The sequence below is a fragment of the Lagenorhynchus albirostris genome, chromosome 20 (genome assembly GCF_949774975.1).
Source record: "Lagenorhynchus albirostris chromosome 20, mLagAlb1.1, whole genome shotgun sequence".
Lineage (NCBI taxonomy): Eukaryota > Metazoa > Chordata > Mammalia > Artiodactyla > Delphinidae > Lagenorhynchus > Lagenorhynchus albirostris.
The window spans coordinates 27,460,598-27,488,282 of record NC_083114.1 but is presented as its reverse complement, the minus strand read 5'-3'; the positions used below and the strand labels follow the sequence as shown (position 1 = coordinate 27,488,282).

Below are 27,685 nucleotides of genomic sequence, written 5' to 3'. Positions count from 1 at the left end.
ATAGGTAATTGACCATAAACTCAACAATTCAATTAATTTTAACTCTGCTTAAGATTGTGAAATACGTTTAGTTCATAAGCAAGTGTAAGCAATTATCAAAGTAACTGGTATACAGGCCGGGTTTGGCATCTTGGATCAGCTGTCTACTTTAGATGTCTTCTTCTTACCATCGTGGTCTGGTAGTTTCTCCTCTGTTTGAGCATTGTTTTAAGGTGATTTTGAGGTCGGCAGTGCTCTGTATAGGCCAGTCCATTTCAGGGGCCCTTTTTAAGTGGAAATATTAATCCAAGAGTCAATTCCCTTCAGGTTCACTGTGCATGAGCTAGTGAAGAGGACCTGATAAGGGTCCTACCATCTAGGTTGGAGACAGTCTTTAAATGATGTCTTCTCCAGTATGCATAATCCTCTGGTTGCAGGTCATAGGGCATATGATCTTCATCCAAAGATGGATTAATGAGAAAAACTTCAGTAACAAACTAGAGTGTCCTTTTAATGATTCAGCTAAAATTTACAAGAATATAATAATACGGAGATATTTGGGAAGTGGCTCTTAGTAAGTATAGACCTCAATTAACAAAACTTGAATTTACTCTCCATAGAAACATGATCTTTTTCTCTCTAAAATTACCCTCATTTCTACCAAATATAGCCAAATTAAGACTAATTTGTTTGCTAAATAATTCTGGCTTCAAAAATCTTGGCCTGATGATTTACAGAAGTGTAGTTACTCATACAGGCTCATTTGAAATTGGCTTTGCTGGAACCTATTATTTGGCACCTCGGATTGAATTTTTAAAAGGCCTCTCAAGGCCAGGAAAGCCATGGCAAAGGCTTGTCAATGATTTCACCTGAGTTATCTACATATCTGGGTGAATTCCTCCCTTTTCAAGGTCCCCAAAATACTTTGAGATTTCTGCACCTGCTAGGAGATGGCTTTCCTAATTTACCTGATTTTTTAAGTTGCTGGCAACCGAAGAGTTTCCAGTCTCTGGAGGAATCAAGTAAAGAGAAAAGATAAATGTTTCAATTCTGCTTACAAACATAATTTACCAAGTTGCTGTAACTCATAATTAGCTTGAAGGGAAGGGTTTCCTTATATCTGGAAAACACAGATTAAAAGCTAGTAATATTTTAGACAGAAACCATAAAAATTATAAACATATTCACCAGTTCACACAGTCCTATATAACTAATCCTTTTCATTAACAGTTTTATGACACCATCAGGTTTACCATTAGAATTCTTAATTTCTTACCCAGTTCAGCAGTATGATCTAGAAGTTTTCAGAAACCTGTGCTTGTCAAAATGTCCTTGCTAAGGAGCTTCTCGAAGAGGAAGCATTTTTGCAAAACATCAGAGTAAAACAATAACTGTCTATGAATGATGAAAGACCACAGAAGGCATGGTTAAAGACCTGCTTACAGAGACTTCCCTGTTGGCGCAGTGGTTAAGACTCTGTGCTCCCAATGCAGGGGGCCTGGGTTCAATCCCTGGCCAGGGAACTAGATCCCACATGCATGCCGCACCTAAGACTTCACATGCCACGTATAAGGAGCCCATGTGCCACAACTAAGGAGCCAGCAAGCCGCAACTAAAGGAGCCCTTGAGCTGCAACTAAAGGAGCCTGCCTGCTGCAACTAAGACCTGGTGCAACCAAAAAGAAAAAAAAAAGACCTGCTTACAATGCAATTGACAAAGAAACTTGATTACTGCTGCGACATACAATATTTTAAAATAATGACTAAAATTATGACTGATAACATTTTACCAGGACATACCCGATTTTTAGGAATTCCATATAATTTCTAGAATATTAATTATTAATAAATTAATAACATTGACTCATACAGTATAACCTAAGAAGATTTATTACTCATTTGACAATGCTTCCCATGTAATTTAACATACCAAATAAACCTAATTAGTTTATAGCTCTCTTTGGGATGTTTCAAGGGTCCTTTGAAGCATCCCAAAGTTGGCTAGAGGTCAAAGGAACTACATTAAAATTTGATTTGGGAAATTTGTTATCAAAAATATCAAAAAGTTTCAAAACACGTGGTCAAATAGGATCATAGGGCACTGTGAATCAATAGTTATTCACTTAACCAAAGTGATAACAAAAGATTTCAAAGGCAAAAACAGAAAGTTATAACAGATTACTCATTAAAGGTAAAATAAACTTTACAATCTGTTATCAAAAGCAGATCAATATGTTACGAAAACTGACCTCTTAAAAGAGAAAAAAAAACAAATTCTGGTTTTGCACCAGCTTACTTTTTAAAATTTACTCAGTTAAATTTATTCTAAACTTAGCCAACCCTGACCAGGCACAAAACTCTTTTCTCAGGGTTCCTTTTCCATAAACTTTCCATAACTTTCTGTATCCATATTAGTATTCATATTAGTTTGTTCTTTTTTTCCATCCAGAAACAACTATCTCTAAGACAAAATTACTTTCTTTTCCTTAACAAAATGCAATTCCATTCCTCATACCTTCTTTTACTGAAAACACACATCCTACTTTGCTACTGTATACTGAAATTTTTCCCGTATTATTTCGAGTAGCTTTAATTACATGTTTAAATTCAAATACTCAACTCTTAAAAACCTTAATTTCTAGTGAAAAATAACAGTAATAATTTCTAAAAACGTGCTTTCTTATAGAAAATATCTCAGTGTGGAACCAAACATATTTATTGATAGTCCTAAATCCCTTTAGTGTCTTTGTAAAAGGAAGCCAATATTCAGTAATTAATGTTTCAGTATCTTGTTTTATTTGCGAATGACCTAACTATTCAATAAACTTTCATCTTTTAACTTAATTTAGCACAAATCTAAACTTCAAGTTACCAGAATCTGGAGAGATTTTTTAAATTTTTTATTGAAATGTAGCTGATTTATAATGTGCTAGTTTCAGGTGTACAGCAAAGTGATTCAGTTATATATGTCTATATATAATACATACAGATATGTATATGTATATATATAAAATATACACACACATATATATATATATGTTCTTTTTTTACCTTCTCTTCCATTATAGGTTATTACAAGGTATTCAGTATAGTTCCCTGTGCTATATAGTAGGTCCTTGTGGTCGGAGAGATTATTTTTAAGTAGATATTCCTAAAATATAATTATTCCTAAGGAGTTCACCCAAAAGCTCTTATCTCATTCACACTTAACTTATTTATAGAAACATAAAAATGTCATCATACTGAGTTATTTTTCTTGCTGAAATATTTGCAACAGATATAATAAGATCTTATTTGACTTCTATTAAACCTGTTTATACCAGAAATATTAGTATATCAAATATTATCCTAGATCTCTTGAATGTGGAAAAACTTATGGATTAGTCTATATTTCTGACAGTATACTTGATTTATATAATGCTTGTTCATCTTTAAGCCAATTAACTAGAGCCTTTAAAATAATTTTGGAAATACCATTCAGAGGTACAAAAAAAATTACTATCTGTAGCAAACATATACAGATACACAAAAACATAAAGAGGCAAACAGAGATCTTCTAGCTTTCATTTAAAAATTTTAGCCATGAAACAGATATGATAATATGAAACTCACTAGTTTATAAAAGAACAGTTGGGTCCATTGTGTTTCTGGCAGATGGAATAAATTAAGTCTACCTGCTCAGATAGCTTTTTACTAATATTTGTAAAAGAGACTTTTAAGATTTTTCATAGTTCTAATTTTAAAAATAGTCTTTTCTCTTTTTTTTTTCTCCTTCTGGTAAGAATTCCCTTGCTTCCTAGAGAAGACTATGTAGAATATTTATATCTCAAAGGCACAAAGAAAGAATGGAAGCTGCACCAAAGACTTTTGTTCCTTAAGTCCAGAAGGTTTACAGCATCTGCAAACCGTCTGAGATCAAAAGGGTACATTTGGGCATTGGTAGAAAGGAAAAGAGGGCTTTGAATTAGTTCTATATCTTCACTTTTGTTCTTACAAAGGCTTGATTTGTAAGACAAGTACAGTTGTCTTTAATTCCTCAAAGAATTGGGTAGCAACCTGAATGATACAGAGGCCGTCCCACCCATCCAACTATACTATCCTCAATTTCCTTCTTTACATCAGGGAGAAGATCTTCAACTAAGATGGAAATCAAAAGATCCTATGTTCTAGATTTAGAGCTGTGTGTCTGTGGAGTGTTTTAGTAAATCCTTCCACAAAGCCTTCAGAATATTTCTTTCCCTCTGGCTACACAGTTTCATTTTAGCTTAGAGGAGAAAGCCTAAAAAAAGGTCCCATCGGGCTTCCCTGGTGGCGCAGTGGTTGAGAGTCCGCCTGCTGATGCCGGAGACGCGGGTTCGTGCCCCGGTCCAGGAGGATCCCACATGCCGCGGAGCGGCTGGGCCCGTGGGCCGTGGCCGCTGGGCCTGCGCGTCTGGAGCCTGTGCTCCACAACGGGAGAGGCCACAGCAGTGAGAGGCCCGCGTACCGCAAAAAAAAAAAAAAAGGTCCCATCAGGCTCTGAATCTCAACTTCCAATTTGGCCAATTTACTATCATAGAGCTACTAAAAAAAAAAAAAAAAAATTCCTTTTGAATATCTTATCAGGTTTCAGCTGGACAAACAGTACATATTCCTAGCAGTACTGAACAACCCCATGAGGACAAGAGGCATTCCCAAAGAGTGCAAAAAATATTATCCTCTCAAGATCCAGAGACACTCCCAAAGATAACCAAAAGAAAGAAAGCCTCAGACAATTCCCATGAAAGCAGACAACAGGGGTAGGACCCTGGCCGCACATGCAGTGCAACCCACATTTCTTCCCAGCCAAAATTTTTGGAGACCCCAACTTGGCTGTTGCCAAGTTCTCAGGACAAAAGGTAGACAAACAAGAAGGCAATGGCTGTCCTTGGGAAAGAAGGGATCTACAACCAATGTGTACTCAAAAGCAAATTTGCAATTTAAAGATCTAATTCTTATAAATGTTTTCTGCCTTCCAATCTGAATTTGGGAAGGAAGGGAGAAAGTGGAATTTTACCTTCCTCTGTTAATCAGGCACCACAGATGGAGACAGAGATGACAGAGCTGACTTTGGTAAGAAGTCTTACCTTTGATGGCTTCTGCCAGTTCTCCTAGGATCCTGTTTGCAGTGAGTAGGGTGTCCCAGCTGGTCCCATCCTGGTCACCAAAAATTTTAGAGGAGGAAAGATCATTTTCCCTCTATGCTTTATGATGAATATCTGGCTGAGACCCCTTTTTTTCTATGATAAAGATGATAAGATTATCTAGGTTAAAAGTTCTCCACTGTGATTCAAGATTATCTTTGGTAAGGTGAGCCTATTTGTCCAGCCCTAAAACAATATTTTATTCACCTGTGGTCTCAAGCGGACTCAGAACAACTTACGTCAGACCCAGTCCGACTCTAGACTCAGTCCGGTTTCTAAGCTGGACCCAGTCAAATTGCAGACCAAGTCTGGTTTCTAAGTCAGACCCAATCTGATTTTGGTGAGTTTCTGGACTCAGTCAAGAAAAAAAATGCTCTAATAAAATCTGGAAACTCAAGGAAAAGCTGCAGAGCTACCATCTGAGAGAGACTTACTCACCACCTCCAGAGGCACCAGGAAAGCAGAGTTCAAGGGCTCAGCAGGTAACCAAGTCTGGTTGCTTTTGCTTCTTGGGGCTTTTGGGGGGTCTCCTTAAGTTCCCTCTTCTCACACCAGAGCTGTTAAAAGATAAACTGAGGCATATTGAAATTTTTAAGAGCTTGTTTAAGCAAAAATCAATTCGATTGGACAGCATCCCTCCTAGGAGACAGAAAGGAGCTCGAAGGGAATGTACAAAATGAGAGAATTTTGTAGGCAGAAGGAAGCAGAAACAAGGAAGTTATATTAGGTAAAAAGAAGGTTGGTTATTGCAACATTACTTTCGTTTAGGGGAGGACAGGGGTCTATCAGGCAGATTAACTAGTGCTGATCAGGCAATTCCTGATAGCCTGGTTTGAGATTCCATTTCCGGGAGAGCCAAAACTGTAATTAAGTCTTGGTTTGGGACGTGGGGCTTAGCATTAGTGACTCCATTTGGGGCCTGTTGTCCTGTTTTTAAGAGCAGTTAGCCATAGACTCTGAAAATATTACATATTTTCCTTACATAAGGTGGAGATCTCATTTTCATAAACTGTGCACATATTCCATGTCCTCTGTAGTCTGCTAAGTACCTAAGAGAAGAATTTGTTCACCTTTATGAACTCCACTGCCTAGCAGTGAGCCTGGCACATCATGTAGAGAACCTGCAAAGCCACTCACATAACATGCTGCCTAGTTGTTGTTCCATTATCATACCATATGAAATGGAGCACATATTATATGTGTCCAAGCAGACACACACAAAAATACATATAAATAGATTAGCAATATAATTTTTCTGAAGTCCTTTCATTATGCTGGTTCTAAACTCTGAGAACCTGAACAAATAAAGTGTTTCTATATTCTCAAGAAAAAAAAATATATTCTTCCTTTTAGTTGGGAAGCAGTATAGTAAAATAAACTTTGGGGAAGGCAGACCTGCTTACATTTTGTATGCCTTTTCTTTTTCTCTGACATTTCTGGCTCCTGTAGTGGCTCTGTTCTGATGGGCTGCATGGTGCAGTCACACAGGAGGGCATGTTGACAACAGTGTGGGCAAGGAAAGAAGGGGGCTGTGTCCATGGGTGTTCCCTGCACCTCTTTTATTCCCCTTAAACTTCAGAGGCTGATGCTCAACCTTAGAAACTAGGTTTGGGTGTGGGCTACTCAGTGTGCAGCCTGACAGTGGGGATGATTCAGAGCCACGAGGCATACAGCACCTTGGAGAGCACCCCCATGATGGTGCTGGAGGGATACTGGAGATGGTGAAGAACCATGGGAGAATAAGCAGTTGTTAGGAATGAGTATGTCTTATCTGGTCACTGCTCAGCCTAAAATCCTTCATAGCTTACTGCTGCTCTGGGTATAAAGTCCAAAATCCTTGCCATACCTCTCAGGATCTCCCATGACCTGATGGCCTCCTTCTTCAGCCACATGTGAGAGGCCTTCTTCCACTTTCATTGCTCAGACCTACTGGCCTCTGGTAGTTCCTCCAACATGACTGGCTTTTCTGCTTGAGGGACTTTATAGAAATGGTTCCTTCCATGTGGAATAGTTTTGTTCTCCAACCTTCATCCAGTCAACTCCAACATGTTCTCCCCTGACCCCTCAAAGTTGGTTAGTGCCCCCAGGTTTAGATTCTAGCCCCCTCTACTTGCCCTTTCTCACAACTCATCACCTTTTCAACAGCTTGTCCATTGTGTCTTCTTCACTGGATAAGCTCCATGAGAGCGAACACCAAGTCTGTCTCACTCATCCCAGGAACTGCCATGCCTGTCCCCTTGCCAGATGGACACCAGACCATTAAGAAATATCTGTGAAGTGAACACACATCTTAAAACTTTTAAAGATAATTCTCTGAGCCGACTGGGTGGTGCTACCAGAAACATGAGAACCAAATAGGTTCTGCCTGCTTTCTCTCTCTTTCAAACTCAGCTGGGAAGCAGGAGGATTGAAGGGCAGGCAGTAGAGGTGGGGATTCTGGGTGAGGAATCTCAGTCAGGGAGCCAGGCCAGGACCCTCACTGTGAAATAGGAATGTTTTCAAAGAAGTGACCCTCTGCTGGAATCCCTCAGTTCCAAGGTGGTCATTAACTTTGAACTGTTATGCAGCGTGAATAATTTGCCTGTGGAAAAAATTTAGCACTAACAGTAGTGTTACTTTCGTCATGAGAATCCTGAAATCCTGACTAATCTCAGCTGGACTCAGTCCAGACTGTGCCATTTCCATAACATTAAGGTATAACCCATAGCCACACCAGCAAAGCCACCCCTTAACAAACAAAGGACCTGAGTACTTTCAAGGAAAAAACAATGAGATCCTCAGGAATCAGGAACCCCTCAAATGATGACTTGGGGAAACAATCTGGCTAGAACTAAATTATTAAATATTAAAGTTATATTTAATGTAATCAAATTAAACTTCTATATCTGGATAAGTTTTGCCTTCTGGGTGTGTGTCACTTGGTCAGTCTTCCCCAAATCATTAAATTCACTCATTTAGTTATCATTTGAGGGCCAGAAATCAAAGTGAAAGAAGGGTTTCTATCCAAAAAGATCTTATTGTCTATTCAGAGAGACAGACATGAGAAAATAAGTGAAACAAAGAGCTAGAGGAATGACAATACACTTATAACTTTCAAATTCCAAATGATACTTTCAGCCCCTGCACAGAGACAGACCTTGAAGAATCTAGTGCAGCTTCCAGAGCACCCGTTCTACATATTTTGGGCCCCTTGCATTTAATATTGGCTCAGGGGTTCTCAGTTTCCCACGTAACCTATATCAATGCTGTATAGGACTGTCTTCTCTGAATAAGCAAGCATGAATGCCAAAGGGTCTTAACCCTACTAATTACAGCAAGCTTAGTGACTTTTCTTAAACTGCCTTACCTAGAAACTCAGTATTCTTAGTATACTCAGTGTTCTTACCAGATTATCAAACACTATAAAAGATACAGTTTGCCTGACACCATTTCATGCAGGTTCTCTGCTCAAAGACTATAATCCTAGTGTTTGTCTTTCAATTACTTTATACATAAAATGTCAACTTGACCTCTATTACATGAGACATTTAGATTTACCTTACCAAAAATTAAATTCCAGCTACATTACTAATAGTGATATTTTAATGACACAGTTGTGAATTGCTAATTTGCATAATTCTATCCATATGACCACGGTGACTGAGGCAGGGATTGAAACATGGTTTAGAGGAAATCATGGGATGGTTCAGGATCTACTGGAAAGAAATGCTGTCTTTTTTTGACTCAGCAGGAACCTGAGAAGATGCAGGCCTACTATTTGCTATTAGCAGCAATCCTGCCACCAAACACGGCCCCAAATCAAAGAAACCTTAAAGAAGAACAGAGCTGATTCCTAATGCCAGTTTGAGCACCCGTATCAACCCCTACTTGAGACCACTCTACACCTGGCCTTGCATGTAAGTGAGCCTAAAATTCCTTCAAGTCCATGAGTTAGGTTGGATGTGACTTGCAAACCAAAGAGACCTAACAGACTTATTCTCACAGAAGGAACAAGGCAGGAAGGAGACTGCAGACAGGACAAGTGTAAGTCACTCTGTATTTATTTGGTATTCAATGCACTTCCCTTTCCAGAGAGAAATTACAGAGTCTGGAGTATCCCATTTTAATAAATACCCTGCTTCTGGCCTTGCATCCCGAATTTTTATGCCCCTTAATCAATGTTTGGTACCGTCACATACAGTGGTTAACATTTTTCCCTGAGATTATAAGGCTGTGCCTTTGTCCACAGAGTATCTTTCCCTCCAAAATTCAAGAGAAAAGTAGGAAACGGAAAGTCTTCTGGTGGTGGGAGAGGTGGATAACTTAGGCAGAATTCCTGAGAAAAAGGTGTAGAGTCAACCACACCACTAATTAATATTTCCCTGGCTGTGAACTCTTATCCTTTCAACATCTCCGAACATTCTAGAAGGGAAATTGCATAAAAAGACACTTTATCTCAAAGCTGTGTGCAAAGTAGGTTGGCTTCTGGTAACTGCCAGAGCAGTCTTGATGCCTCAGTGTCCAGTAAAGTGCAGAGCTAGTGAGGTACGGACAGCCTTCCCCAGGGGCATATGGGAAAGAGAGAAACCCAGACATGGGTGATGAGAAAAAACTGTTATCACACTATACACTTAGTCAGGCCTGCAACGTTTTTCAAAATGGTTTAAAATCAAAACAGCTCATGATCCTCCCCAAGCAGGAATGGGGAGAGGCTTAGTGGATTATCATCTCAAATCAAGGCAGCAAAGCATAAGGCAAATGGACATGAATCTTCCAGTCTTGGTGCACTGAGCGTCAGTTCTGAAGAAAATGCAACTTCAGCAGGAAATCACCCCACTGGGTTGCAAGAAATCACATGTGGGAAGGAGCCAGCTTGCCAGGATCAGTCACTCTTAGACGGTGTTGTCAGTCCTCCACCCAAGATCTCCCTAGAGTGGCACAATGGATTGACTGTGTTCCTTACTGAGGACTCCCCTTTTTAAAAATAAACAAGCAAAAGTTTCCCTAATCTGACCCACATTCCAGAGTGGAAGAAGGCAGCAGCTCCTGGGAAAGGAAGAGTGGGAAAGGAAGCCGGACGTCAGGCAAACACACTTGGGGACAACCTGCTGGAGAGCGTGCAGGCCTCTGAGGACAAAAACGTGACAGGCAGGCTGAGCGCTGGCGGTTGTGGCACTTCCGGAGACATCATTCCATGGACACAAGGCTCCCAATTCCCTCCCTTAGGTTTTCTTGTGATAGTTCTGACAGGCTTTTGTCATGTCTTTCAAGAAGTTAGGAACTCCTTTCTGCAAAGGAAAGGAGACTGTCACTTCTATGTCCTCACAGGGATTATTCCTAATTCTTTGGGATGTGGCAAAGGTAAAGGAAGATGGCTTTGGGAGTAATAAATATGACAATAGGGCCCACGAGCAGATTTCCACAGAGCGTTCCAACCGCTGATGACAAAAGGTAAGATGCAGGGCACAGGTAAGGCTGAACCGCAGGGGCCACTGTTATAAGACCTGTTGTATATTTTAACTTTTGCTAATAAAAAGCTAAGATATTTCTAAGACACCATTTTTTCAAAAGAAAAAGAAAACCCAAAAGTGAGATTGGGTTAGGCTGTGGGATTCTTCCAAAGAAGTGAGAGAAAGGACTTGCTTTACAGAATTAGAAAATGGTAAGGACTGGGGGCAAGAGACAGGATATGCCATTCTTTAGTTAGTGTTGAACACTGTTCAAGACTTTCTCCAAACATTGTTCTATATACTGCTTCTCCACAGGGTGGGACTATCCATCTCTATTTTTAAGAGGGAAGAAATTGATGGCTTCCCTAGATTACACAGTCAGAAACAAGGCCAGGATTCAAAATATCATGTGTTTGACTCAAAACCTATGTGCTTTTTCACTCTCCCAGGGAACTGGTGAGCCTTCCAGCCAGTAAGTAGGGCCTTATAAAGCAGACTGAATGGTCGGCATGATTTCAGGTCCTAGGCAGTTTCTAGTGATCTGGGTACCACTGTGGTTCCCTCTCCTTACAGAAAAACAGAATAACCATAAAAAAACCTGAAGGCTTCCCCAGGCTTGGACATGGCTGGTGTCTCCTGGGCCAGGTTGGCCTGTCTAACTCCTCCATAAGCAGACAGAGGATCCACAAGCACCACTGTCCCTATTGTGATCTATTGTGATCCTGGCGCGGGGTCTCAGAGCAAAGCAGGGAGGGCTGACATTCCAGGTAAAGATTATTTGACTTTTGTCCCAGCTTCTGTGCTGGGTATTGGTAACCCCAGTCCTAACCATAGTCACTCAACAGAGCTGTCTCATAAAAGAGCATCATGAGGCCTGAGACAGCACATCTCTTCAGCCTGACAGCCCCAACATTTGTCACACACACTTCCCCTCCTACCTCCTGGGATCTCACCTTGGCAGCCCAGTTAATGAGCCAGGACGGAATTTGGCCACCTGGGTTATCGAAGTAATACATGAAAACTAGGGAGGGAAAGAAAGGACAATTCAAAAGGAAGAAACATGTTAGAAAGATACAATAACAAACCTTGCAAACATTCCACCTTCATATCCAGGCCCAGAAAGTAAGGAGGGAGGTAACACGGAACTCAAGTGGACTCGCCCCTCTGCCTTGCCTAACGGGAGACTTACATATAAGCATTTTGGAAAACAGCCAAGGCACATTCTGCTGATATTTATTAAACTCCTGGCAAGTGCTAGACTTGGATATAGTCTCTCATTTTATTATTTCTCTCACTAGTCATCTCAGTCCTAAGGAGCTGATAAAATTGAACCCCAGTTTATAAATGATAAATGGAGACTCAGAAGAGTGGGGTGACGTGCCCAAGGTGGCAGATCTAACACACGTCACAACTAAGGTCAGATTTTGCTGCAGACTTAAGGCCACACTGATTCCAGTCCAGCAGGTGGCCGCATGGACCCCCCCAGCCTCTCTCCAGAGGCTGGAATTCAAGGCAGGCAGGTTCTGAGTCCCTGGGTTTTTGCTGAGCAGGAGCTGCCTCCTCAGAGATGGTCCCACCAGCCCTCCTGCCCCACCTTGGTCAGCATGTGCATGGACAGGACCAGTCTGAACTGAGTTTCTAAACATTCTGATTCCTTTGGATGTTCTGATTTCATCTGGACGATGCAAGAGTCAATAAAGAATGAATTGATCAGATTTAAACATCCACGCTGCATTGCAGCCAAGCTTCTGGGGTGAACTGAGTCTCCCTTGGTTCTTTTGCACCCATGCCTAAGTCTCTGACCTCAGGGAATAAGCATCCTGCATTTTATGTGCCTTGCAGCCAGTGTGGCCTTACATCGGTGGTCCTGGCTGGTGCGCCAACACGTGCCCTCTTTTTACCTTTGCTCCCCCTCTTGCCATCGCTCTGGATCGCCAGGCTCTGCTTGTACTGCTTCACCCGAATCACGCCCGACTTCTCTGGAAACTGTGGCACGGAGGTGCTCTGGGCCAGGATCACGTGGATCTTCTGTCCTTCATGGTCCAGCTCTCGCCGATGCCGCACATAGACGTACCACACCACCAGTCAAGGCACAACATCGAGGCCGGCACCTCAGATGAGCAGAAGGAAAGCCCACAAGCCAGAAGCAGAGGGAGATAATTCTGTTCCTCCACTTGGTTATTTGCTCCCTTGCACTGTTACTTCACTTCCTGCCCTATCTGCCTACCAGCCCTGCAAAACCATAGCTCCTCCCAACTGGTTTTCTTATTTGAGAGCGTGTATTACCCACCTGTGAATGGTTCCCTGCTGCTTTTAGTTATATGGGGAACCCACTCCTCGTTTCTCCAAGAAGGCAATGAGATTTCAGAGGATTGGTCACTTATCAGCTGTGTGATCCTGGTTTGGTTACTCAACTTTTCTGAGATTGGTTTCCCTCTGAAACAAAAGAGGGTACCACTGCCCTGCAGGCAGACTTGGTGGGGGCTCTAGAGAGAGACTAGAGCAGAAGCAGCCCTCAGTAAACAATGGGGCCATTGCTCTTTGTCCTCTCCCTAAGCCCTAATCACTGACCTCTATGCACAGAGGATGGTCAGGAAGGGTTACTTACACCTGGAGATAATAGGAAGACACATGAATACCTGAATATTTAGTAGGCAGATGCCCTTGCTGATTCTGGTTCACCAAGAATCACGAAACCATTTCAACTCAATAAACACTTATAGAATAACCACTATGTCTGTGGCACTATTATAGGGAAGATGATTTGATTTTAAGAAACAACAAGAGTCACCACTTATTGAGCCCTTACCACGTACATGCATCGTGTGCTTTACAGTTAGCATCAATTTTGATCCTGAGAAAGTGTCTGTGAGTTCAGCATAAGTATCCCCATCTTACAAATGACCAAATTGAGGCTCAGAGAAGTAAAGAAACTTGCTGAAGATCCCACAGCCCAGCTGAAGTGATGGAACCTGAACTTGAACCACGATTAGGCTCCAAAACCTGGTGAGATTTTCACAGCTACAGAGGGCTCAGCTCTTTAATGTGTTCATCAGACTTTCCAATAGGAGAATTTTAGGTTTCACAGGAGAAGGAATTAAAGCCTAAAATAATCCAAACAATCACTGTAAGTACAACACTGTTACACTTACTGCAACAGCCGCGACCACAGCCCCAGGCCAGCTCGGAGCCTCTACAGCACCCATGGTGGGCTGCCCCTCCCCCAGGCACCCTGCAGGATGGTCTATTGCCCCCACTCTCTACGCACTGATGAGTAAAGCTCTTGAATGTTTTAGGGAAGGAATGAAGTTGCTTTAGCTCTGGAGTTCCTCTCTCCGAAGTCTTTTATTTTTTCCTCACAGCAAATATGGTCCCACACCTTGCTTAGCTCATGTGATGGACATCACCTGACACTCCACTGAGGAAAAATTAACTTGATATATTGACTGCCATTTCACAGAGTTCTTTGAAGGGTTAGAAGGTCCAGCATGGCACACAGTCTATGAGTGGAGAACCACTAGTTTACTGAGGCCCAGAGAAGTGAAGGGCATTTTCCAAGGTCACAGAGCAAACCAGGAAATGAGTGCACACTTAACCTGGGATCTTTCCCTCCAAAACGAATGTTCTTTTCCATTACACTGTTCTCTAATCTAAAAATTGAATAGCCCTTGTTGGAGAGACATATGTATACATACAAGGACTAAGAAACTCATTACAGGACTGTGTGGCACTAGAAAGCCAATGAAACCAAACTTCAAGGAGCACCAAGTGTCCACTCCTGAGAACACCCCCCAGCAGTATCCACATGAGGTCAGAAAGTGGTGTTGCCCTGGTCCAGATCACCTTCTCTGGTCACAGCTGGACCTGGGCCCAGGCCTGCCTCTGCCGCCCACTAGTGGTGAGAACCTGATGAGAACCTGAGCAGGGCTCTGAACTTCCCTTTGCCTCAGTTTCCTTCCCTGACTGATGGGGATGATGGCTCCTACCCTGCACAGTTGCTGGAAGGAGGAGAGAAAACAACATAAAGTCTAAGGGATTAAGTAACCACAATTTCTTGAAATACCTACCACCTGTATCTAGCAGTCTGTGGGAACTGTGCCAAGAATAACCCCTTATGGAGTCTGTAATCTAGCTGGGCCAGGGTGGACACATGCACACAAAACACACAGAAACAATACCCACAAACCACCCCCACGCCCCCTCTCTTTCTGAAGAACAATTATTTAGGAACATACAGACTTACAGAATGTTAGACCTAGAAAAGATTCCAGCGATCATCCAGTTCAGTGGTTTCCAAGTTTTTTTTTTCTTTTAATTCCACAGACCCTTTGTTAAAAGGATTATTTATGAAAATTCAGTGTGTAAAACACTCAGCTGCTATGATTGAAGAGAACAGTGGAGTGGAAATCTCACCTGTCCCCGCCTATATTCTACCCCATCTGCCCACCCAGCAAATGTCCATCAAAACCCCCATGCTGGCCCTAAGGGGGCCTCATAGAGCCTTGGAGTGTCAGCTGAGACTCCTCACATCCATTCAACTGCTTCATATCGTAATCAAGGAAACTGAGGGGAAGACACATACACACAGTGTCCAGATCCAATATTCGAGGAGGAGGGAAGGTGGAGGGAGCTGGAAACGTGGAGCCTGAGTCCCAGCCCCCAGTCTGCTGCTAACCACCTGAGAGTGGGCCTCTCACATTGCCTCTCTGGGTCCCTACTTCCTCTCCTATAGATTGAGAGAGTGTATTGAATACTCTCTATGAAAAGTTGTTTTCAGGTCCCCAATTCTCTGGCACAAGGATTTCCTAGAAAACTTTTCAGGAAAGTATGAGCTGCCCTCCCATAACCACAATTACAGATGCACTCTGCAAGAGTCAAAGACAATATTTTCCACCTGTTGGACATACCACCATTGGGTGATGACCATGGGGCACAGAAACACTTCAAAAGCTGAGTATTGGTGTGCTTTTGGAAAGGATACATCTCTGTTAGACATGGGAAAAGGGTACTTGACTTGCCAGTACACCACTGCTTCTCCATTGCATTCTTTTTCATAAAGTTCTAAAAAAAAAAAAAAAAAGAAGTTATTGCATCTAGAAGCCTCTTTGGTGTCTATTAACAAGAAGCTTTGCCTCCCATCAGGAAACTTGCACAAGCCTTTTAGATAGCCTCATCCACCAGAAGTCAGACAGAAGAAACCAGATGAACTACAATCCTGCAGCCTGTGGAACAAAAAACACATTCACGGGGGGACCTTGAAGATGGCGGAAGAGTAAGACGCAGAGATCACCTTCCTTCCCACAGATACACCAGAAATACATCTACACGTGGAACAACTCCTACAGAACACCTACTGAAGGCTGGCGGAAGACCTCAGACCTCCCAAAAGCCTCAGAAGCAGCGGATTAAAGCTCCACAATCAACTTGATGTACCTGCATCTGTGGAGTACATGAATAGACAAGGAGTCATCCCAAATTGAGGAGGTGGGCTTCGAGAGCAAGATCTATGATTTTTCCCCTTTTCCTCTTTTTGTGAATGTGTATGCTTCTGTGTGAGATCTTGTCTGTATAGTTTTGCTTCCAACATTTGTCCTAGGGTTCTATCCGTCCATGGTTTTTTAAAAAATTTTTTTTCTTAATAATTAATTTTAATAACTTTATTATACTTTACCTCCCTCCCTCCCTCCCTCCCTTCCTTCCTTCCTTCCCTCCTTTAGACAACGAATCAACCCAAATTCAGGAGGTGGTCTCTGAGAGCAAGATTTATGATTTTTTTCCCTTTACCTCTTTCTGTGAGGGTGTATGTATATGCTTCTGTGTAAGATTTTGTCTGTATAGCTTTGCTTCCAACATTTGTCCTAAGGTTCTATCCGTTCCTTTTTTTTTTTCCTAAGTAAGTATTTTTTAATTCAGTAACTTTATTATACTTTATTTTATTTTACTGTATCTTCTTTCTTTCTGTTTTTTTCCTTCTTTCCCTCCTTCCTTCCTTCCTCCCTCCCTCCGATCTTTCTTTCCTTCTTGCCTTCCTTCCTTCTTTGCTTCTTTCTTTTTCTTTCTTCCTTCCTTCCCTCCTTTCTTTCTTTCTTTCTTCATACTTCTACTAATTCTCTCTACTTTTTCTCCCTTTTATTCTGAGCCGGGTGGATGAAAGGCTCTTGGTGCTCCAGCCAAGAGTCAGGGCTCTGCCTCTGAGGTAGGAGAGCCAACTTCAGGACACTGGTCAACAAGAGACCTCCCAGCTCCACATAATATCAAATGCCAAAAATCTCCCAGAGACCTCCATTTTAACACCAGCACCCAGCTTCACTCAATGACCAGCAAGCTACAGTGCTGGACAACCTATGCCAAACAACTAGCAAAACAGGAACACAACCCCACCCATTAGCAGAGAGGCTGCCTAAAATCATAATAAGGCCACAGACACCCCAAAACTCACCACCAGATGTGAACCTGCCCACTAGAGAGACAAGATCCAGCCTCATCCACCACAACACAGGCACTAGTCCCCGCCACCAGGAAGCCTACACAACCCACTGAACCAACCTTAGCCACTGGAGACAGACATCAAAAACAGCGGGAACTACGAACCTGCAGCCTGCAAAAAGGAGACCTCAAACACAGTAAGATAAGCAAAATGAGAAGACAGAAAAACACACAGCAGATAAAGGAGCAAGATAAAAATGCACGAGACCTAACAAATGAAGAGGAAATAGGCAGTCTACCTGAAAAAGAATTCAGAATAATGATAGTAAGGATGATGCGAAATCTTGGAAGTAGAATGGACAAAATGCAAGAAACAGTTAATAAGGACCTAGAAGAAATAAAGATGAAACAAGCAACATTGAACAACACAATAAGTGAAATTAAAAGTACTCTAGATGGGATCAATAGCAGAATAACTGAGGCAGAAGAACGGATAAGTGACCTGGAAGATAAAATAGTGGAAATAACTACTGCAGAGCAGAATAAAGAAAAAAGAATGAAAAGAACTGAGGACAGTCTCAGAGACCTCTGGGACAACATTAAACGCACCAACATTCGAATTATAGGGGTTCCAGAAGAAGAGAAAAAGAAAGGGACTGAGAAAATATTTGAAGAGATTATAGGTGAAAACTTTCCTAATATGGGAAAGGCAATAGTTAATCAAGTCCAGGAAGCACAGAGAGTCCCATACAGGATAAATCCAAGGAGAAATACGCCAAGACACATATTAATCAAACTGTCAAAAATTAAATACAAAGAAAGCATATTAAAATCAGCAAGGGAAAAACAACAAATAACACACAAGGGAATCCCCATAAGGTTAACAACTGATCTCTCAGAAGAAACCCTACAAGCCAGAAGGGAGTGGCAGGACATACTGAAAGTGATGAAGGAGAAAAACCTGCAACCAAGATTCCTCTACCCAGCAAGGATCTCATTCAGATTTGACAGAGAAATTAAAACCTTTACAGACAAGCAAAAGCTGAGAGAGTTCAGCACCACCAAACCAGCTTTACAACAAATGCTAAAGGAACTTCTTTAGACAAGAAACACAAGAGAAGGAAAAGACCTATAATAATGAACCCAAAACAATTTAGAAAATGGGAATAGGAACATACATATCGATAACTACCTTAAATGTAAATGGACTAAATGCTCCCACCAAAAGACACAGATTGGCTGAATGGATACAAAAACAAGACCCTTACATATGCTGTCTACAAGAGACCCACTTCAGACCTAGAGACACATACAGACTGAAAGTAAGGGGATGGAAAAATATATTCCATGTAAATGGAAACCAAAAGAAAGCTGGAGTAGCAATTCTCATATCAGACAAAATAGACTTTAAAATAAGGACTATTAGAAGAGACAAAGAAGGACACTACATAATGATCAAGGGATCGATCCAAGAAGAAGATATAACAATTGTAAATATTTATGCACCCAACATAGGAGCACCTCAATACATAAGGGAAATACTAACAACCATAAAAGGGGAAATCGACAGTAACACATTCATAGTAGGGGACTTTAACACCCCACTTTCACCAATGGACAGATCATCCAAAATGAAAATCAATAAGGAAACACAAGCTTTAAATGATACATTAAACAAGATGGACTTAATTGATATTTATAGGACACTCCATCCAAAAACAACAGAATACACATTTTTCTCAAGTGCTCATGGAACATTCTCCAGGATAGATCATATCTTGGGTCACAAATCAAGCCTTGGTAAATTTAAGAAATTTTAAGAAAATTTAAGAAAATTGAAATTGTATCAAGTATCTTTTCTGACCACAATGCCATGAGACTAGATATCAATTACAGGAAAGATCTGTAAAAAATACAAACATATGGAGGCTAAACAATACACTACTTAATAATGAAGTGATCACTAAAGAAATCAGAGAGGAAATAAAAAAAATACCTAGAAAGAAATGACAATGGAGACACAACGACTCAAAGCCTATGGGATGCAGCAAAAGCAGTTCTAAGGGGGAAGTTTATAGCAATACAAGCCCACCGTAAGAAGCAGGAAACATCTCGAATAAACAACCTAACCTTGCACCTCAAGCAATTAGAGAAAGAAGAACAAAAAAACCCCAAAGCTAGCAGAAGGAAAGAAATCATAAAAATCAGATCAGAAATAAATGAAAAAGAAATGAAAGAAACAATAGCAAAGATCAATAAAACTAAAAGCTGGATCTTTGAGAAGATAAACAAAATAGATAAACCACTAGCCAGACCCATCAAGAAAAAAAGGGAGAAGACTCAAATCAATAGAATTAGAAATGAAAAAGGATAAGTAACAACTGACACTGTAGAAATAAAAAAGATCATGAGAGATTACTACAAGCAACTCTATGCCAATAAAATGGACAATCTGGAAGAAATGGACAAATTCTTAGAAATGCACAACCTGCCAAGACTGAATCAGGAAGAAATAGAAAATATGAACAGACCAATCACAAGCACTGAAATTGAAACTGTGATTAAAAATCTTCCAACAAACAAAAGCCCAGGACCAGATGGCTTCACAGGCGAATTCTATCAAACATTTAGAGAAGAGCTAACACCTATCCTTCTCAAACTCTTCCAAAATATAGCAGAGGGAGGAACACTCCCAAATTCCTTCTACAAGGCCACCATCACCTTGATACCAAAACCAGACAAGGATGTCACAAAGAAAGAAAACTACAGGCCAATATCACTGATGAACATAGATGCAAAAATCCTCAACAAAATACTAGCATACAGAATCCAACAGCACATTAAAAGGATCATACACCATGATCAAGTGGGGTTTATTCCAGGAATGCAAGGATTCTTCAATATACACAAATCTATCAATGTGATAAATCATATTAACAAATTGAAGGAGAAAAACCATATGATCATCTCAATAGATGCAGAGAAAGCTTTTGACAAAATGCAACACCCATTTATGATAAAAACCGTGCAGAAAGTAGGCATAGAGGGAACTTTCCTCAACATAATAAAGGCCATATATGACAAGCCCACAGCCAACATCATCCTCAATGGTGAAAAACTGAAAGCATTTCCACTAAGATGAGGAACAAGACAAGGTTGCCCACTCTCACCACTCTTATTCAACATAGTTTTGGAAGTTTTAGCCACAGCAATCAGAGAAGAAAAGGAAATAAAAGGTATCCAAATCGGAAAAGAAGAAGTAAAGCTGTCACTGTTTGCAGATGACATGATCCTATACATAGAGAATCCTAAAGATGCTACCAGAAAACTACTAGAGCTAATCAATGAATTTGGTAAAGTAGCAGGATACAAAATTAATGCACAGAAATATCTGGCATTCCTATATACTAATGATGAAAAATCTGAAATGGAAATCAAGAAAACACTCCCATTTACCATTGCAACAAAAAGAATAAAATATCTAGGAATAAACCTACCTAAGGAGACAAAAGACCTGTATGCAGAAAATTATAAGATACTGATGAAAGAAATTAAAGATGATACAAATAGATGGAGAGATATACCATGTTCTTGGATTGGAAGAATCAACATTGTGAAAATGACTCTACTACCCAAAGCAATCTATAGATTCAATGCAATCCCTATCAAACTACCACTGGCATTTTTCACAGAAATAGAACAAAAAATTTCACAATTTGTATGGAAACACAAAAGACCCCGAATAGCCAAAGCAATCTTGAAAACGAAAAAAGGAGCTGGAGGAATCAGGCTCCCTGACTTCAGACTATACTACAAAGCTACAGTAATCAAGACAGTATGGTACTGGCACAAAAACAGAAATATAGATCAATGGAACAGGATAGAAAGCCCAGAGATAAACCCACGCACATATGGTCACCTTATCTTTGATAAAGGTGGCAGGAATGTACAGTGGAGAAAGGACAGCCTCTTCAATAAGTGGTGCTGGGAAAACTGGACAGATACATGTAAAAGTATGAGATTAGATCACTCCCTAACACCATACACAAAAATAAGCTCAAAATGGATTAAAGACCAAAATGTAAGGCCAGAAACTATCAAACTCTTAGAGGAAAACATAGGCAGAACACTCTATGACATAAATCACAGCAAGATCCTTTCTGACCCACCTCCTAGAGTAATGGAAATAAAAACAAAAATAAACAAATGGGACCTAATGAAACTTCAAAGCTTTTGCACAGCAAAGGAAACTATAAACAAGACCAAAAGACAACCCTCAGAATGGGAGAAAATATTTGCAAATGAAGCAACTGACAAAGGATTAATCTCCAGAATTTATAAGCAGCTCACGCAGCTCAATAACAGAAAAACAAACAACCCAATCCAAAAATGAGCAGAAGACCTAAATAGACATTTCTCCAAAGAAGACATACAGACTGCCAACAAACACATGAAAGAATGCTCAACATCATTAATCATTAGAGAAATGCAAATCAAAACTACAATGAGATATCACCTCACACAGGTCAGAATAGCCATCATCAAAAAATCTAGAAACAATAAATGCTGGAGAGGGTGTGGAGAAAAGGGAATCCTCTTGCACTGCTGGCAGGAATGTGAATTGGTTCAGCCACTATGGAGAACAGTATGGAGGTTCCTTAAAAAACTACAAATAGAACTACCAGCAATCCCATTACTGGGCATATACCCTGAGAAAACCATAATTCAAAAAGAGTCATGTACCAAAATGTTCACTGCAGCTCTATTTACAATAGCCAGGACATGGAAACAACCTAAGTGCCCATCATCGGATGAATGGATAAAGAAGATTTGGCACATATATACAATGGAATATTACTCAGCCATAAAAAGAAATGAAATTGAGCTATTTGTAATGAGGTGGATAGACCTAGAGTCTGTCACACAGAGTGAAGTAAGTCAGAAAGAAAAAGACAAATACCGTATGATACACATATATATGGAATTTAAGAAGAAAAAAAAAATGTCATGAAGATCCTAGGGGTAAGACAGGAATAAAGACACAGACCTACTGGAGAAGGGACTTGAGGATATGGGGAGAGGGAAGGGTGAGCTGTGACAGGGCGAGAGAGAGTCATGGACATATACACACTAACAAACATAAGGTAGATAGCTAGTGGGAAGTAGCCGCATGGCACAGGGATATTGGCTCGGTGCTTTGTAACCGCCTAGAGGGGTGGGATAGGGAGGGTGGGAGGGCGGGAGATGCAAGAGGGAAGAGATATGGGAACATATGTATATGTATAACTGATTCACTTTGTTATAAAGCAGAAACTAACACACCATTGTAAAGCAATTATACCCCAATAAAGATGTTAAAAAAAAAAAAGAAACAGACAAGGAAGCAGAAAAAAAAACAAACCAAAAAAAAACCACATTCACAGAAAGATAGACAAGGTGAAAAGGCAGAGGACTATGTACCAGATGAAGGAACAAGATAAAATCCCAGAAAAACAACTAAATGAAGTGGAGATAGGAAATCTTCCAGAAAAAGAATTCAGAATAATGATAGTGAAGATGATCCAGGACCTCGGAAAAAGAATGGAGGCAAAGATCGAGAAGATGCAAGAAATGTTTAACAAAGACCTAGAAGAATTAAAGAACAAACACCTAGAAGATTTAAAGAACAAACAAACAGAGATGAACAATACAATAACTGAAATGAAAAATACTCTAGAAGGAGTCAATAGCAGAATAACTGAGGCAGAATAACAGATAAGTGACCAGGAAGACAGAATGGTGGAATTCACTGCCACAGAACAGAATAAAGAAAAAAGAATCAAAAGAAATGAAGACAGCCTAATAACCTCTGGGACAACATTAAATGCAACAACATTACATTATAGTGGTCCCAGAAGGAGAAGAGACAGAGAAAGGACCCAAGAAAATGTATGAAAAGATTACAGTCAAAAACTTCCTTAACATGGGAAAGGAAATAGCCACCAAAGTCCAGGAAGCACAGAGTCCCAGGCAGGATAAGCCCAAGGAAAAACACGTCGAGACACATTGTAATCAAATTGACAAAAATTAAAGACAAAGAAAAATTGTTGAAAGCACCAAGGGAAAAATGACAAATAACATACAAGGGAACACCCATAAGGTTAACAGCTGATTTCTCAGCAGAAACTCTACAAGCCAGAGGAAGTGGCATGATATATTTAAAGTGATGAAAAGGAGGAACCTACAACCAAGATTACTCTACCCAGCAAGGATCACATTCACATTTGATGGAGAAATCAAAAGCTTTACAAACACGTGAAAGCTAAGAGAATTCAGCACCACCAAACAAGCTCTACCACAAACGCTAAAGGAACTTCTCTAAGAGGGAAACACAAGAGAAGAAAAGGACCTACAAAAACAAACCAATAACAATTAAGAAAATGGTAATAGGAACATACATATCGATAATTACCTTAAACGTGAATGGATTAAATGCTCCAATCAGAAGACACAGGCTTGCTGAATGGATACAAAAACAAGACCTATATATATGCTGTCTACAAGAGACCCACTTCAGACCTTGGGACACATACAGACAGAAAGTGAGGGGATGGAAAAAGATATTCCATGCAAATGGAAATCAAAAGAAAGCTGGAATAGCAATACTCATATCAGATAAAATAGACTTTAAAATAAAGAATGTTACAAGAGACAAGGAAGGACATTACATAATGATCAACGGATCAATCTAAAAGAAGATATAACAATTATAAATATATATGCACCCAACATAGGAGCACCTCAATACATAAGGCAACTGCTAACAGCTATAAAAGAGGATATCGACAGTAACACAATAATAGTGGGGGACTTTAACACCTCACTTAAACCAATGGACAGATCATCCAAACAGAAAATTAATAAGGAAAAAAACACAAGCTTTAAATGACACAATAGACCAGATAGATTTAACTGGTATTTATAGGATATTCCATACAAAAACAGAAGATTACACTTTCTTCTCAAGTGCACACGGAACATTTTCCAGGATAGATCACATCTTGGGTCACAAATCAAGCCTCAGTAAATTTAGAAATTGAAATCATATCAAGCATCTTTTCGGACCACAACACTGTGAGATTAGAAATCAATTACAGGGAAAAAAACATAAAAAAACACAAACACATGGAGGTTAAACAATATGCTACTAAATAACCAAGAGATCACTGAGGAAATCAAAGAGGAAATCAAAAAATATCTGGAAACAAATTACAACAAAAAAACGATGATCCAAAACCTATGGGATGCAGCAAAAGCAGTTCTAAGAGGGAAGTTTCTAGCAATACAAGCCTACCACAGGAAACAAGAAAAATCTCAAATGAACAATCTAACCTTACATCTAAAGGAACTTGAGAAAGAAGAACAAACAAAACCCAAAGTTAGCAGAAGGAAAGAAATCATAAAGATCAGAGCAGAAATAAATGAAATAGAAACAAAGAAAACAATAGTAAAGATCAATAAAACTAAAAGCTGGTTCTTTGAGAAGATACACGAAATTGATAAACCATTAACCAGACTCATCAGAAAAAGAGGGAGAGGACTCAAATCAATAAAATTAGAAATGAAAAAGGAGCAGTTACAACAGACACCGCAGAAATACAAAGCATCCTAAGAGACTACTACAAGCAACTCTATGCCAATAAAATGGACAACCTGGAAGAAATGGACAAATTCTTAGAAAGTTATAACCTTCCAAGACTGAACCAGGAAGAAATAGAAAATATGAAAGGACCAAACACAAGTAATGATATTGAAACTGTGATTAAAAATCTTGCAACAAACAAAAGTCCAGGACCAGATGGCTTCACAGGCAAATTCTATCAAATATTTAGAAAAGAGATAACACCTATCCTTCTCAAACTCTTACAAAATATAACAGAGGGAGGAACACTCCCACACTCATTCTAGGAGGCCACCATCACCCTGATACCAAAACCAGACAAATATATGCAAAAAGAGAAAATTACATACCAATATCACTGATGAACACAGATGCAAAAATCCTCAACAAAATTCTAGCAAACAGAATCCAACAACACATTCAAAGGATCACACACCATGGTCAAGTGGGATTTATCCCAGGGATGCAAGGATTCTTCAATATATGCAAATCAATCAATGTGATACACCATATTAACAAACTGAAGAATAAAAACCATATGATCATCTCAATAGATGCAGAAAAAGCTTTTGACAAACTTCAATGCCCATTTATGATCAAAACTCTCCAGAAAGTGGGCAAAGAGCAAACTTAGCTCAACATAATAAACGCCATATACGACAAAACCCACAGCAAACATCATTTTCAATGGTGAAAAACTGAAAGCATTTCCTCTAAGATCAGGAACAAGACAAGGATGTCCACTCTCACCACTATGATTCAAGATAGTTTTGGAAGTCCTAGCCACAGCAATCAGAGAAGAAAAAGAAATAAAATGAATCCAAATCGGAAAAGAAGTAAAACTGTCACTGTTTGCAGATGACATGATACGATATGTAGAGAATCCTAAAGATGCCACCAGAAAACTACAAGAGCTAATCAATGAATTTCGTAAAGTTGCAGGATACAAAATTAATGCACAGAAGTCTCTTGCATTCCTATACACTAATGATGAAAAATGTGAAAGAGAAATTAAGGAAACACTCCCATTTATCTTTGCAACAAAAAGAATAAAATACCTAGGAATATCCTACCTAGGGAGACAAAAGACCTATATGCAGAAAACTACAAGACACTGATGAAAGAAGTTAAAGATGATACAAACAGATGGAGAGATATACCATGTTCTTGGATTGGAAGAATCAATATTGTGAAAATGACTATACTACTCAAAGCAATCTACAGATTCAGTGCAATCCCTATCAAATTACCAATGGCATTTTTTACAAAACTAGAACAAAAAGTCTTAGAATTTGTATGGAGAGACAAAAGACCATGAATAGCCAAAGCAGTCTTGAGGGAAAAAAACGGAGGTGGAGGAATCAGACTCCCTGACTTCAGACTACATTACAAAGCTACAGTCATCAAGATAATATGGTACTGGCACAAAAACACAAATACAGATCAATGGAACAGTATAGAAAGCCCAGAAATAAACCCATGCACCTATAGTTACCTAATCTATGACAAAGGAGGCAAGGATATAAAATGGAGAAAAGACAGTCTCTTCAATAAGTGGTGCTGGGAAAACTGGACAGCTACATGTAAAAGAATGAAATTAGAACATTCTTTAACACCATACACAAAAATAAACTCAAAATGGATTAGAGACATAAATGTAAGACTGGACAATATAAAACTCCTAGAGGAAAACATAGGAAGAACACTCTTTGACATAAATCACAGCAAGATCTTTTTTGATCCACCTCCTAGAGTAATGGGAATAAAAACAAAAATAAACAAATGGGTCCTAATGAAACTTAAAAGCTTTTGCACAGCAAAGGAAACTACAAACAAGACGAAAAGACAACCCTCAGAATGGGAGAAAATATTTGCAAATGAATTAATGGACATAGGATTAATCTCCAAAATATATAAACAGCTCATGCAGCTAAATATTAGAAAAACAAACAACCCAATCAAAAAAATGGTAAGAAGACCTAAATAGACATTTCTCCAAAGAAGACATACAGATGGCCAAGAAGCACATGAAAAGCTGCTCAACATCACTAATTATTAGAGAAATGCAAATCAAAACTACAATGAGGTATCACCTCACACCAGTTAGAATGGGCATCATCAGAAAATCTACAAACAACAAATGCTGGAGAGGGTGTGGAGAAAAGGTAATCCTCTTGCACTATTGGTGGGATTGTAAATTGATACAGCCACTATGGAGAACAGCATGGAGGTTCCTTAAAAAACTAAAAATAGAATTACCATATGACCCAACAATCCCACTACTGAGCATATACCCACAGAAAACCATAATTCAAAAAGACACAAGTACCTCAATGTTCACTGCAGCACTATTTACAATAGCCAGGTCATGGAAGCAACCTAAATGCCCATTGACAGGCGAATGGATACAGAAGATGTGGTACATATATACAATGGAATATTACTCAGCCATAAAAAGGAACGAAATTGGGTCATTTGTAGAGACGTGGATGGATCTAGAGACTGTCATACAGAGTGAAGTAAGTCAGAAAGAGAAAAACAAATATTGTATGTTAATGCATATATGTGGAACCTAGAAAAATAGTACAGATGAACTGGTTTGCAGGGCAGAAATAGAGACACAGATGGAGAGAACAAATGTGTGGGCACCAAGGGGGGAAACCGATCGGGTGGGGGGGTGGTGTGATGAATTGGGAGATTGGGATTGACATGTATACACTAATATGTATAAAATGGATAAGTAGTAAGGACCTGCTGTATAAAAAAATAAATAAAATAAAATTCAAAAATTCAGAAGAAATTAAAAAAAACAAGAAGCTTTGATATGATGATCCTGTAGGGATGCTAAACCACTCACTCATAAGGCACAGAATTCTAGAAAAAGTCAGGTTTACTGCCACTGAAAGTCTGCTGCCCAGGGGCAGAGTCTAGTAGATATAAAAACAGAGTAAAAATAAAAGAACCCAGCAAAAATTGTTCATCATATAGCACAAACAACACTCTCAAAAAAATGCAGTGAAATAAAATTCG

General features: G+C 39.7%; 1 protein-coding gene across 3 annotated transcripts in view; it reads right to left on the bottom strand.

The window, feature by feature from the left end:
• The window catches only part of LOC132511322 (phosphatidylcholine transfer protein), a 112,933-nt gene that overhangs the window by 68,991 nt on the left and 16,257 nt on the right, over positions 1–27,685 (bottom strand). The window contains exons 3-7 of one of the 3 annotated variants that reach the window (XR_009537585.1): positions 15,551–15,630; positions 12,471–12,642; positions 11,523–11,590; positions 10,214–10,407; positions 8,049–8,161 (exon numbers count right to left, since the gene is read on the bottom strand). Coding sequence is in view for 1 of the 3 variants with exons in the window: in XM_060134437.1 (XP_059990420.1) it covers positions 10,342–10,407; positions 11,523–11,590; positions 12,471–12,642; positions 15,551–15,630 (386 nt within the window). In the remaining 2 variants the exon portion in view is untranslated. Of the gene's footprint in view, positions 1–8,048; positions 8,162–9,164; positions 10,408–11,522; positions 11,591–12,470; positions 12,643–15,550; positions 15,631–27,685 lie in introns of those variants that run through there. The other 2 variants (XR_009537586.1, XM_060134437.1) reach the window with 2 other exon arrangements.